This window comes from Bubalus bubalis, chromosome 4 (assembly GCF_019923935.1).
Source record: "Bubalus bubalis isolate 160015118507 breed Murrah chromosome 4, NDDB_SH_1, whole genome shotgun sequence".
Lineage (NCBI taxonomy): Eukaryota > Metazoa > Chordata > Mammalia > Artiodactyla > Bovidae > Bubalus > Bubalus bubalis.
In genome coordinates, this window is record NC_059160.1 from 109006662 (window position 1) to 109020175 (window position 13514).

The 13514-nt window shown below is 37.6% G+C and overlaps 1 protein-coding gene across 14 annotated transcripts in view; it reads left to right on the plus strand.

Moving 5' to 3' along the window:
- Positions 1–13514, plus strand: part of PPFIA2 (PTPRF interacting protein alpha 2) — a 493970-nt gene that overhangs the window by 356815 nt on the left and 123641 nt on the right. For all 14 annotated transcript variants that reach the window (XM_044941884.2, XM_044941885.2, XM_044941887.2 and 11 more), the window contains one exon: positions 12484–12705. In XM_044941884.2, the coding sequence (XP_044797819.1) occupies positions 12484–12705 (222 nt within the window). The remainder of the gene's footprint in view (positions 1–12483; positions 12706–13514) is intronic.

A 13514-nucleotide genomic window follows, 5' to 3' on the forward strand; every position in this document is an offset into this window, starting at 1 on the left:
GCTAAGAATAAACTCCATGAAGTTTAAAGTTTCTGTTTTATTTCTGATCAGGCTTAAGTACCTAAAACAGCTCCTGGCATGTGGTAAGCTCTGAAAGTGAAAGTATGAAAGTGTTAGTCCCTCAGTTGTGTCCAACTCTTTGCAACCCCATGGACTGTAGCTCACAAGATTCCTCTGTCCATGGACTTCCCCAGGCAAGAATGCTGGAGTGGGTAGCCATTCCCTTCTCCAGGGAGTCTTCATGACCTAGGGGTGGAACCTGGGTCTCTTGCATTGCAGGTAGATTCTTTACCATCTGAGCCACCAAGGAAGCCCAATAAGAATATGTTAAATAATTAAATGGCACACTATTTTAACTAGTATTACCTAAATCCTGATTATTAAAGCTTAATTATTATAACAGTTTTTGAAGTCCCATTTTAAAACCCTATCATATTTCCATTGGAATTGCTTAAGTAAATAAATGAATTTTGGGAGAATAGTCACCTCTATGATACATTGCTTTTTTTTTTTTACCATGGGGATGGTCTTGATTCCTGTCTCCTGTACAATGTCATGAACCTCAGTCAATACTTGATCAGGCACTCTATGTATCAAATCTAGTCCCTTAAATCTATTTCTCACTTCCACTGTATAATCATAAGGAATTTGCTTTAGGTCATACCTGAATGGTCTAGTGGTTTTCCCTACTTTCTTCAATTTAGGTCTGAATTTGGCAATAAGGAGCTCATGATCTGAGCCACAGTCAGCTCCTGGTCTTGTTTTTGCTGACTGTATAGAGCTTCTCCATCTTTGGCTGCAAAGAATATAATCAATCTGATTTCGGTGTTGACCATCTGGTGATGTCCATGTGTAGAGTCTTCTCTTGTGTTGTTGGAAGAGGGTGTTTGCTATGACCAGTGCATTCACTTGGCAAACTTTATTAGTCTTTGCCCTGCTTCATTCTGTATTCCAAGGCCAAATTTGCCTGTTACTCCAGGTGTATCTTGACTTCCTACTTTTGCATTCCAGTCCCCTATAATGAAAAGGACATCGTTTCGGGGTGTTAGTTCTAAAAGGTCTTGTAGGTCTTCATAGAACCGTTCAACTTCAGCTTCTTCAGCGTTACTGCTTGGGGCATAGACTTGAATGACTGTGATATTGAATAGCTTGCCTTGGAAACAAACAGAGATCATTCTGTCGTTTTTTAGATTGCATCCAAGTACTGCATTTCAAACTCTTTTGTTGACCATGATGGCTTCTCCATTTCTTCTAAGGGATTCCTGCCCGCAGTAGTAGATATAATGGTCATCTGAGTTAAATTCACCCATTCCAGTCCATTTTAGTTCTCTGATTCCTAGAATGTCAACGTTCACTCTTGCCATCTCCTGTTTGACCACTTCCAATTTACAAATAGGTGTGAAAAGAAAAGAAGCAAAAAGCAAAGGAGAAAAGGAAAGATACAAGCATCTGAATGCAGAGTTCCAAAGAATAGCAGGAAGGGATAATAAAGCCTTCCTCAGCGATCAATGCAAAGAAATAGAGGAAAACAACAGAAGGGAAAGACTAGAGATCTCTTCAAGAAAATTAGAGATACCAAGGGAACATTTCATGCAAAGATGGGCTCAATAAAGGACAGAAATGGTATGGACCTAACAGAAGCAGAAGATATTAAGAAAAGGTGGCAAGAATACACTGAAGAACTGTACAAAAAAAGATCTTCATGACCCAGATAATCACGATGGTATGATCACTCACCTAGAGCCAGACATCCTGGAATGTGAAGTCAAATGGGCCTTAGAAAGCATCACTATGAACAAAGCTAGTGGAGGTGATGGAATTCCTGTTGAGCTATTTCAAATCCTGAAAGATGATGCTGTGAAAGTGCTACACTCAATATGCCAGCAAATATGGAAAACTCAGCAGTGGCCACAGGACTGGAAAAGGTCAGTTTTCATTCCAATCCCAAAGAAAGGCAATGCCAAAGAATGCTCAAACTACTGCACAATTGCACTCATCTCACATGCTAGTAAAATAATGCTCAAAATTCTCCAAGCCAGGCTTCAGCAATACATGAACCATGAACTTCCAGATGTTCAAGCTGGTTTAAGAAAAGCCAGAGGAACCAGAGATCAAATTGCCAACATCCGCTGGATCATGGAAAAAGCAAGAGAATTCCAGAAAAACATCTATTTCTGCTTTCTTGACTATGCCAAAGCCTTTGACTGTGTGGATCACAATAAACTGTGCAAAATTCTGAAAGAGATGGGAATACCAGATTACCTGACCTGCCTTCTGAGAAATCTGTACGCAGGTCAGGAAGCAACAGTTAGAACTGGACATGGAACAACAGACTGGTTCCAGGTAGGAAAAGGAGTCCATCAAGGCTGTATATTGTCACCCTGCTTATTTAACTTATATGCAGAGTACATCATGAGAAACACTGGGCTGGAAGAAGCACAAGCTGGAATCAAGATTACCACGAGAAATATCAATAAGCTCGTATATGCAGATGACACCACCCTTATAGCAGAAAGTGAAGAGGAACTAAAAAGCCTCTTGATGAAAGTGAAAGAGGAGAGTGAAAAAGTTGGCTTAAAGCTCAACATTCAGAAAATGAAGATCATGGCATCTGGTCCCATCACTTCATGGGTAATAGATGGGGAAACAGTGGATTTTTTTGGGCTCCAAAATCACTGCAGATGGTGACTGGAGCCATGAAATTAAAAGACGCTTACTCCTTGGAAGAAAAGTTATGACCAACCTAGATAACATATTCAAAAGCAGAGACGTTACTTTGCCAACAAAGGTCCATCTAGTCAAGGCTATGGTTTTTCCAGTAGTCATGTATGGATGTGAGAGTTGGACTGTAAAGACAGCTGAGTGCCAAAGAATTGATGCTTTTGAACTGTGGTGTTGGAGAAGATCTTGAGAGTCCCTTGCACTGCAAGGAGATCCAACCAGTCCATTCTGAAGGAGACCAGCTCTGGGTGTTCTTTGGAAGGAATGATGCTAAAGCTGAAACTCCAGTACTTTGGCCACCTCATGCAAAGAGTTGACTCATCGGAAAAGACTCTGATGCTGGGAGGGATTGGGGGCAGGAGGAAATGGGGATGACAGAGGATGAGATGGCTGGATGGCATCACCGACTCGATGGACGTGAGTTTGAGTGAACTCTGGGACGTGGTGATGGACAGGGAGGCCTGGAATGCTGCAATTCATGGGGTCACAAAGAGTCAGACATGACTGAGTGACTGAACTGAACTGATGATACATTGTCTTGCCATTTGTAATATGGTTGGAATACCCATTTATTTGTGTATTATTTTATGTTCTTCAATACAATTTTTTCACTTTTCACATAGTGGTCTAAAAGATTGTTGGGTTTATGTCTAGGTACTTACAGTTTGGGAAATAGATGGGGAAACAGTGGAAATTGTGTCAGACTTTATTTTTTGGGGCTCCAAAATCACTGCAGATTGTGATTGAAGCCATGAAATTAAAAGACGCTTACTCCTTGGAAGGAAAGTTATGACCAACCTGGACAGCATATTCAAAAGCAGAGACATTACTTTGCCAACAAAGGTCCGTCTAGTCAAGGCTATGGTTTTTCCTGTGGTCATGTATGGATGTGAGAGTTGGACTGTGAAGAAAGCTGAGCACTGAAGAATTGATGCTTTTGAACTGTGGTGTTGGAGAAGACTCTTGAGAGTCCCTTGGACTGCAAGGAGATCCAACCAGTCCATTCTGAAGGAGATCAGCCCTGGATGTTCTTTGGAAGGAATGATGCTAAAGCTGAAACTCCAGTACTTTGGCCACCTCATGCAGAGTTGACTCATTGGAAAAGACTCTGATACTGGGAGGGATTGGGGGCAGGAGGAGAAAGGAATGACAGAGGATGAGATGGGTGGATCGCATCACTGACTCAATGGACATGGGTTTGGGTAAACTCTGGGAGTTCTATGGACAGGGAGGCCTGGCGTGCTGCAATTCATGGGGTCGCAAAGAGTCAGACACGACTGAGTGACTGAACTGAACTGAACTTACAGTTTTGTTGCTATTGTGATTGTTAGTTCCTTTTAATTTTTTCTAATGAATTAATAAAGGCATATAAAGGTACAGTTGATTTGTAACCAGTAGTATGGCATCCAGCAAACTTGCTAACCTGTTAGTAGTTCTAAGGGCTCTGCTCTTGGACTTTTAAGTAGTTAATTAAATAAGGAGTTTTACTCTCTTCCTTCTCAATTTTCATTTTACTTCTTCTATACTGGTTCAATACAGTGTGAATGCATGGGTCAGAATGTCATGCTTAATTTTATGGTCTTCAAATTTTCGCTCTTGAAAATCAGTGGCCCCGCAAAATCAAATGCCATCCATGTACTATTGCAACAACCCACTGACACACAAGCTAAATGAAACCGTTCCCTCCTAATTACTGCTCTGGTTTTGAAGTTTTGCCAGCTGCAGTGTCATTCCCTAACAGAGTGCTTCTTCAGAGAACTTTTGCTCTCTCCAAGTTATACTAGATTGAGGCTTAGTTTCACACTTAAGTTCCCAAATGCATCAAGACGACTGAGCCAGGAAGGTTATACTCTTACTTCCCTCATGACAGGGTCTCCTTGTTAACCCTTAGAGACTTTTCTGATCCAGTCAATTGACTGTCTGTAAGAGAATTTGGAATAACATTAAACTTCACAATTAAATGGTGAGTAATTGAAACTCTGGTTTGCCTTCTCCCTTTGGAGATTTCATTGTAATTATGCAAATGCCCCTCCTCTCATCAAGACATAGTGGAAGAGATAATTTATCAAGGCTCCACTAAATATTATTCCTCTAGCGCAGGGTGTATGCTTTTTATATTTACATATCTAAACGGACTGCTAAGTAATTCTTGTAGCTGGAGAGATCCTCGTCACTCTTACTTCTTTGTTCTATAGCTGAACAAAGAAACACAAGAAGACTTTTAATTGAAAACAAAAATAAAAAACAAAATCAGACTAAAAAAATCTTTATGTACTCTTCATCTCCTTATATCTTCTAGTTATATAGATTATTTAAGAATTTTACAGAGGAATGTTTTTGCATATTAATATTTTAAGATTTGTATTTTATGTTTTAATATGGGAAACAGCTACTTTTCACATTTATGAGTGTTATTAATCTTGATCATAGGAACATTGACTAGAAATTTCTTGATATTTTATTTAGACTTAAGAGTATAAAAAAGAAATGTATTTCTATTAAGCCACATACATCAGAGAGTGAGTGATTTGTATTCTAATTTTAACATAATGAGAGCAGTGGAACTTCAGAATAACTGAGGTTCCTCTGATGAAACGATCCTTCTTTTAAATTTTGTGGAAATTTAAATGGCTTAGAATTTCTGTAAAAATAATAAATCTATTTTATACTTATTAATAAACACTGTTGATCACATTAAACTAAGAACTGACAAAGGCCTCTTGCTGGGCATTTGGATTGAATAAAATTATCAGGAATTTAATATATCATAATGAGTTTGCAAATCTCAGTTTTGAACAAAAAGATTATTAATGGAGAACTAACTATTAATATAAGAAATCATCTGGTCTAGAAACCTTCCAAGAAGAGCAACATTTAGCCAACTCTATTATAGAGGTGTTTTTCTTCTCATCTTTCATGAATAAGAGATAAAGTCAGGTCATTCCATCTGAAATAGTACATTAAAAATAATTAGTTTATATTAGGATAAAAAATAGTAATTTCTTGGGTCTATTATCAGATCTTTTATTAAAATTCATTTCATCAATCCTTATCCTTTTATTTTATTACTTTGAAGCTTTCCTCTTTGGGCCAGAGAGTTTGTTTAGGTTTAATAAATAAATTGGATATAGTTATTAGTAAAGTACCTGCATAATAGAGGTCTGTGGTTCTTAACCTCAACTAAACATTGCAATTACTTGGGAAGATTTAAAAACAATTATATGTCTGGACCCCACCATTGGATGGAATATAGAGTGATTTCCATTCTATATTTTTATTCAGTTCTTCCAAGGATTCTAATGTGTGGTCATAGTTGAGAATAACTGATATGTAGTACAAATATTAGTGCTTTGTTCTAGGCTCTAGGTTTGTAGGGATTGTAAATAGATGATTTATATATAGTAAAACTGGTTTAAAGAGTCACTGTGGAACTGAAAATAACAGCTGTGAAATCTGTACTGGAGAATTTCAAATCAAAGACAAAATGTTGTTTGTTGAACAATATTTGAAATCTGAGGTCAAGTCTGATTTTTTGAGAGCTAAAAAGCAATATGTGAGCTGGAGATTAAAAAAACAAAACAAAACAAACCAAAAACAAAAAAAACAGTATAGGCAGACTAAGATGCCCAAAAGCAGTAACCTTGAAGCATTAGGAATCCACATTGCTTAAACGCTATCTGGTCCTTATGAATTTTATTTTGTTGTCAATCAGTTGTGTCTGACTGTTTGCTACCCCATGGATTGCAGCCTGCCAGGCTTCCCTGTCCTTCACTATCTCCTAGAGTTTGCTCAAACTCATGTCCATTGAGTCGATGATGCCATCAGCCGCCTCATCATCTGTCACCCACTTCTCCTCCTGCCCTCAACCTTTCCCAGCATCAGGTGACTTTTCCAATTAGTTAGCTCTTTACATCAGGTCACCAAGGTATTGAAGCTTCAGCATCAGTTTCAGCATCAGTCCTTCCATTGAATATTCAGGACTGATTTCCTTTAGGATTGACTGATCCCCTTGCAGTCCAGGGGACTCAAGAGTCTTCTCCAGCACCACAGTTCAAAAGCATCAATTCTTTGGTTCTCAGCTTTCTTTATGGTCCAACTCTCACATCCATATATGACTACTGGAAAAATCATAACTTTGAGTATACAGACGTTTGTCGGCAATGTGGTATCTTTGCTTTTTAATACACTGTCTAGGTACATCATAGCTTTTCTTCCAAGAATCAAGTGTCTTTTAATTTCCTGGTTGCAGTCACTATCCACAGTGATTTTGGAAGCCAAGAAAATAAAGTCCATCACTGTTTCCATTTTTACCCATCTGTTTGCCATGAAGTGATGGGGCTGGATGCTATGATCTTCATTTTTTAAATGTTGAGTTTTAAGCCACCTTTTTCACTCTCCTCTTTCAGCTTCATCAAGAGGCTCTTTAGTTCTCCGCTTTCTGTCATTAGGGTGGTGTCATTTATTAATTAGTTGCTTTATTTGATTTATTCTTTTTTCCCACATTATGTTGTATTTAGGCAGGAATCTTCATATTCCTGTTTCACAGTGCATCCAGCCTAGTGTCTGGCATATGGTAGATGCAAAGCAAAGGAAATGGAGTCTTGGTGATTGAATGAATGAGTAAATGAAACAACAAGTAGGTTTAATGAATGGTTAAATGACACAACAAATGAACAAAAGAGAATGAACAAAGACATAGAAAGAGAGAGAAAATCAACAAAAGAAATAAGAGTGACAGGAGTAGACTCCTAGGAATCAGAAACTTGAATGCCTTCATTCAAATCTTAATCTTACGATGTTTCAGTAATTTGACCCTAAGTGAAATATTTACACCCTGTGCTTCAATTTCCTTTACTGTATCCAATAGGTTGTCATGGACCTAGAGTTTGTCATATAGAATAAAGTCAGTCAGAAAGAGAAAAACAAGTATTGTATATTAACATGTATGTAGAATCTAGAAAAATAGTACAGATGTACATATTTTCAGGGCATGAATAGAGATGTTGATATAGAGAATGGATGTAAGAGAATATGTAAGTCGGATAGCTAGTGGGGACCTCCAGTAGAGCACTGGGAGCTCAGCACTGTGTTCTGTGGTGACCCGGATGGTTGGGATGGGAGGGGAGGTGAGGGTGGAATAGATGGCCAGGAGGGAGGGGGATATATGTGTACCTGGAAGCTATAATTTTCATCATTATAGTGAAAATGCAGTCTTAGTTTGGATTTGGAAAGTGACAGTGAAGTCGCTCAGTCGTGTCTGACTCTTTGCGACCCCATGGACTGTAGCCCACCAGGCTCCTCCATCCATAGGATTCTGCAGGCAAGAATACTGGAGTGGGTTGCCATTTCCTTCTCCAGGGGAACTTTCTGACCCAGGAATCGAACTTAGGTCTCCTGCATTGCAGGTAGATGGGAGGCAAATCCAAATTTGAAAATTTAAAGTAAAATGAGGAGTACAGTGATCTCTTGGAATAAAAGGAAATATTTGCAAGGGTATCAGATCAAGAGAATAACGATTTGGAACAAAAGCTATATATTCTTTTTTCAAGACATAAATCACAGGTTTAAAATGACCTTTCTACTCTGAAATTATGAAAGCATATATTAAACTCAGCACAGAATATATTTAAGATGATTTGAATAGATGAAATATATATATTTTTAAACATATAATGCCCTAGTATTCTTGCCTGGAGAATTCCATGGACAGAGGAGCCTGGCAAAAATTACAGTCCATGTGTTCACAAAGAGTCAGACACGACTGAGCAACTTTCACTTTCATGTACTTCACAAGATAAAAATAAAAGTTCAAAAAATTTCCATGGATAGTCCAACATTCCAAAGTAGCATAAAGACTTTGTAACACACATCTGTTACTTAATAGAACTTAAAGAAATTGAGGAGGTTAACATTATGAAAGTGTTTTATTTTCGTTGTCTGATTACTGTTTATATTTACTTAAATTTCTCTCACCTTGAGCCCATTAAAACTATGCAATTTTTAGATAAGATTTTAATGGACTTCAGGTGCACAAAATTGGAATAATCGTTTTTCTAATTGGAAATTTAAGATCAATCAGTTGCACTGAACAAATATTTGCAGAATTTATATACATATGTGTGTGGTTGTGTACATGTGTATGTGCTGTTTTATGTATGTTCGTATAGCTGTATACACACACACAGCTGTATTCTTGGTACTTGTCAGTACCATCCAACCTGTGTTATTTATCCTTTAGATTATATCTCTTAATTAAAAATAATAAAGTATAGATGAAATGAACTGTGAATTCAAAGTTTTGCATTTTAATTCAAGTCAGCTTTGTGTAATTACCTAAGTCTCAGTTTCTCCAAAGTTCTTAAGGACTTTAATCTTGAATGTAATATTTCAATAACATAAAACATTTTTCAAATAAAAAAATTTATTTTCTAATTTTCATAGTTTCTAAAACTTTCCTTTTTTCTAGTTGACTAGAAAAAATTCTCAGTGTGAAGAGGTAGAAATTCTGTTAAAGCTCAAAGTTTCCTCCTTACTTATAGGTTGTATATAGAGTTCAAAAAAATTTTCTGTTATTATAGAAATTCAGTAATATAATACCCCAGTGATCCCAAATTTGGACATAACTGACTGGCAATTGGCTCTAGCCTTTCTTCCTAAATCAGTTCTCAGTTGCTGTCTAATGAATGTAAATTGGCTCTTCCCAGTTCAAAGTATAGATAATTATGTCATATTTTAGACCAGTTCAGTCACTCAGTTGTGTCCGACTCTTTGTGACCCCATGGACTGCAGCATGCAGGGCTTCCCTGTCCATCACCAACTCCCAGAGCTTACTCAAACTCATGTCCATTGAGTCGGTGATGCCATCCAACCATCTCATCCTCTGTCATCCCCTTCTCTTCCCACCTTCAATCTTTCCCAGCATCCAGGTCAGTTCTTCACATCAGGTGGCCAAAGTATTGGAGTTTCAGCTTCAGCATCAGTTCTTCCAATGAATATTCAGGACTGATTTCCTTTAGGATTGACTGACTGGATCTCCTTGCAGTCCAAAGGATTCTCAACAGTCTTCTCCAACACCACAGTTCGAAAGTATCAGTTCTTTGGCACTCAGGTTTCTTTATAGTCCAGCTCTCACATCTATACATGACTACTGGAAAAACCATAGCTTTGACTAGACAGACTTTTGTTGGCAAAGTAATGTTTCTGCTTTTTAACATGCTGCACTGAGTGCCCCCAACCCTGCAGCAGACCACCGCTGAGCCACGCCTCTGCGGAAGACTCCTGGACACTCATGCAGTGACCCCAAAAGAGACTGATCCAGACTTGCCCATGAATGTCATATATAAAGGTCACAATCAATGTTTTTCCATTTTGTGTTCTTAAAAACTGTTTAGAATGTTGGATTTTTATTAGCTTCACAATATTACTGGTCTATGTGGTCAAGAATTCACCTGCCAGTACAGGAGACACAAGAGATGCAAGTTGAAGAAGATCAACCTGGGTCAAGAAGATCCCCTGGAGTAGGAAATGGCATCCATCTCCAGTATTCTTGCCTGGAAAAAAATCTCATGGACAGAGGAGCCTGCCGGGCTACAGTCCATAGTATTGCAAACAGAGTTGGACACAACTGAATGACTGAGCACAAACACAATACTGGTCTGCATTGTATGTGGTAATGCATACACCATGAAGGACTTTTAACTCTGGAAAGGCAGTTCCCTTCCACCAACAGCAATTCCTAGGCATGTTCTTAGCTCTGATCCCTCATTGAGCATCAGTCCCAGCAGCTAAGGGAATCAAGACTGAAGGAGCATCTGGTCGACTGATCTGTGGTTCCTCTTCAAAATCCCTACCTAATTGTAACATCTCCTACCTATTTTACTAAGTAATTAGAAGTTTGGCACCTGCATTACAGACATTCAGTAATATTTTTGAAGTACTAACTGCAGATCCAGCTGGTATCTTAAGATGCTGTCTAAGACTGTCTTTCTCTGGCCTTTTAACTTTGATGCGTCCAGCTATTTCTCCACATGTTAGGTAACTGGACTTATCAACATGCCTTGCCATTTGTTTACTTTCCCATTCTCGCTGTTTTATCTTTCTCACGTATCTTCTGTGATGCAGTCGATAGTCCTCCTTTTCTCCTATGGGCGCACGTGCTAAATCACTTCAGTTGTGTCTGACTCTTTGCCACCCTTTGGACTGTAGCCCACCAGGCTCCTCTGTCCATGAGATTCTCCAGGCGAGAATACTGGAGTGGATTGCCATGCCTTCGTGCAGGGAATCTTCTCAACCCAGGGACTGAACCTGAGTGTCTTTTGTCTCCTGCATTGGCAGGCAGATTCTTTACCACTAGCACCACCTTTTGTCTAATGTGACATTTGCATTCCCAAGTGTCATGAGTTATGCAAAATCGCAAAATAAAAAACACAGAGCTCATGGGGGAAAGGGGTTTGCAGCACAGCTTAGTGACTTCAAAAAGAAATAGAATACTTGTAACACTGGTAGCACAGTTTTACCCATGTTAGATGGTTAAGAATTGCATAACTGCTATGATAAATTTAACTCTTTACCTTGAAAAAGATGTGAAGTTTGCTTATTAAAGTGGGTGTTGGAAGGGGTATAACTGTGAGCTGTTGTGAAGTGGTGGAAGGAGGGTTAAGTAAAATCAGACAGGTGTACGATATGGATGGGTTAACCCGAACTGCTCCCTGAAGTGTGAGGTCGGTGTTCGATGCTTGAGAAATGAGCATGTGTGGCATTTTGATTAATATATTCCTACACTGATTGATTCAGCAAGGTCTGTTTTTCTGCGTTCGGCCAGTGATTCTCAAGAATGAGATTGTACATAAGGAAACACAAATTACATTATGTTCAAATTGTTCCTTAATGTATTTATCATGCTAGAACAAATTCACGTTTCTCAAACAGGCATTCTAGCAGAATTGATAATGCTTTCTTTGCTCTCTCTCCATTCTTTCCTATTTCTGCTTGCTTGTGATCTTTTTCTTTTAGCACGTATTTCTCCCCAGTTCCTGCACTGTCTTCACCACAAAACTCCAGTGCAGCTTGACTGCAGGCATCAGTCTGAAGACATGGATCACCCTGGTTTCCAGGCAGCCCCTTCAAAAAGAGAAAAAAATCAGTCTCAAATTATTTAAACTCTTTCAGCCTCTTTCCTGTGGATTGTGCACACTCATGACTTTTATGTTGGTAGCAATATAGAAAGCAAGACTTTTCTATGCCATACCTTTGTTCCAACAAGGTCAGATTCACAATGGGAATAATCTTATTTAAAAGAAAAATGTTGTGTAAGCTCATTTACTGAGTGTCATTGAAAATTAATTGCAAATTCATAAAGGATCTTGAATAAAAATAGAAAATATTACATAGTTTCTTACTAATGATAGGCTGTGTTACATAAATATAATATTATTTTATAATAAATTTCATATGTAATTGATTAAAAATAGCTGCCACTTACTGAATGTTTAGGGTTTACCTGTGTTTTGTGCTAAACTGTGTATAATGTGTATATAGTAGCTTCCAGCTCAAATGCACCTTTTAACCTACTTAAAAATTACTGGTCTACTTTTATATTTTAATGTCAATTAAGAGTTTTCTCAGTTTTCCTCCAAAGTTATTTCTATTAGAGTTCTTACTGTTCAGTATGAAATGTTTATCAGTCTTAGATCTTTAAGTTCATGGATTTCAAATTAAAGAGGTAGATAATTCTAAGTGTCATTTCTTTCTCTTTTCCCACAGCGATTGTCCAATGGTTCTATAGACTCAACTGATGAAACAAGTCAAATAGTTGAACTACAAGAATTGCTTGAAAAACAAAACTATGAAATGGCCCAAATGAAAGAACGTTTAGCAGCCCTTTCTTCCCGAGTGGGAGAGGTGGAACAGGAAGCTGAGACAGCAAGAAAGGATCTCATTAAAACAGAAGAAATGAACACTAAGTATCAGAGGGACATTAGGGAGGTAAGTGATTCATAACACTTTCAGTCTCTGCTTCCTAAATGCTGCCTCTGAGATATTTTTCCATAATTTCCACTAATGGCATATACTCATATATTTTCCCAAAAGATCATAAATTGGAATACATTATGTTAGTTATGAAACTTATTCACTAAGGCAAAAATAGTTTATTTCATCACTCCTCTAAATATGTACAGAAAGAAAATGTTGGTAGCAAGTCTCAGAAGTAAAAACTATAGTTTTTTAATGAATTTTTAAAAGTTTAAGCTGTTAATTTTAAATAACCCTAGATTGGGGTATGAATAATGAATTGCTATACTCTTAGCAGATGGGAATACCCACAGACATTACTTTAAAAATTTCTCTTTTATTTTGGTTTTGTATCTATGAATGTGAATGTACATGTGTGACAGTGGGAACCTTTCTTTTTCTATATATTCAGTTCTTCCTAAATGTAACATCACTTCATCTATTTGAAAAAGAGTACTTTATGACAAAAGTTACAAGGAGATGTCTTATTTGTAACATTGCCGGATCATCTTACCAACTAAAGTGCAAAGTTTAGAATTTTCATTTTATCACTGTATTTAATTAAAAAGAAAAATTATCTACATTTATGAAATTTTTATGATTTTCCATGTTCTTTTAAATCATATTTTTAATTTTTTTATCTTTTGTGTTTCATTAATTAGCTATTATTGGAGTTGATTCTGTGTATCCAATTCTTTTCTTCCCATTCTCCTTTGAGCCCCTGTTATCTGTCATACTTTTGCTTCCACAGTCCCATCAAAACAGTTCTAATTTAGTTTAAC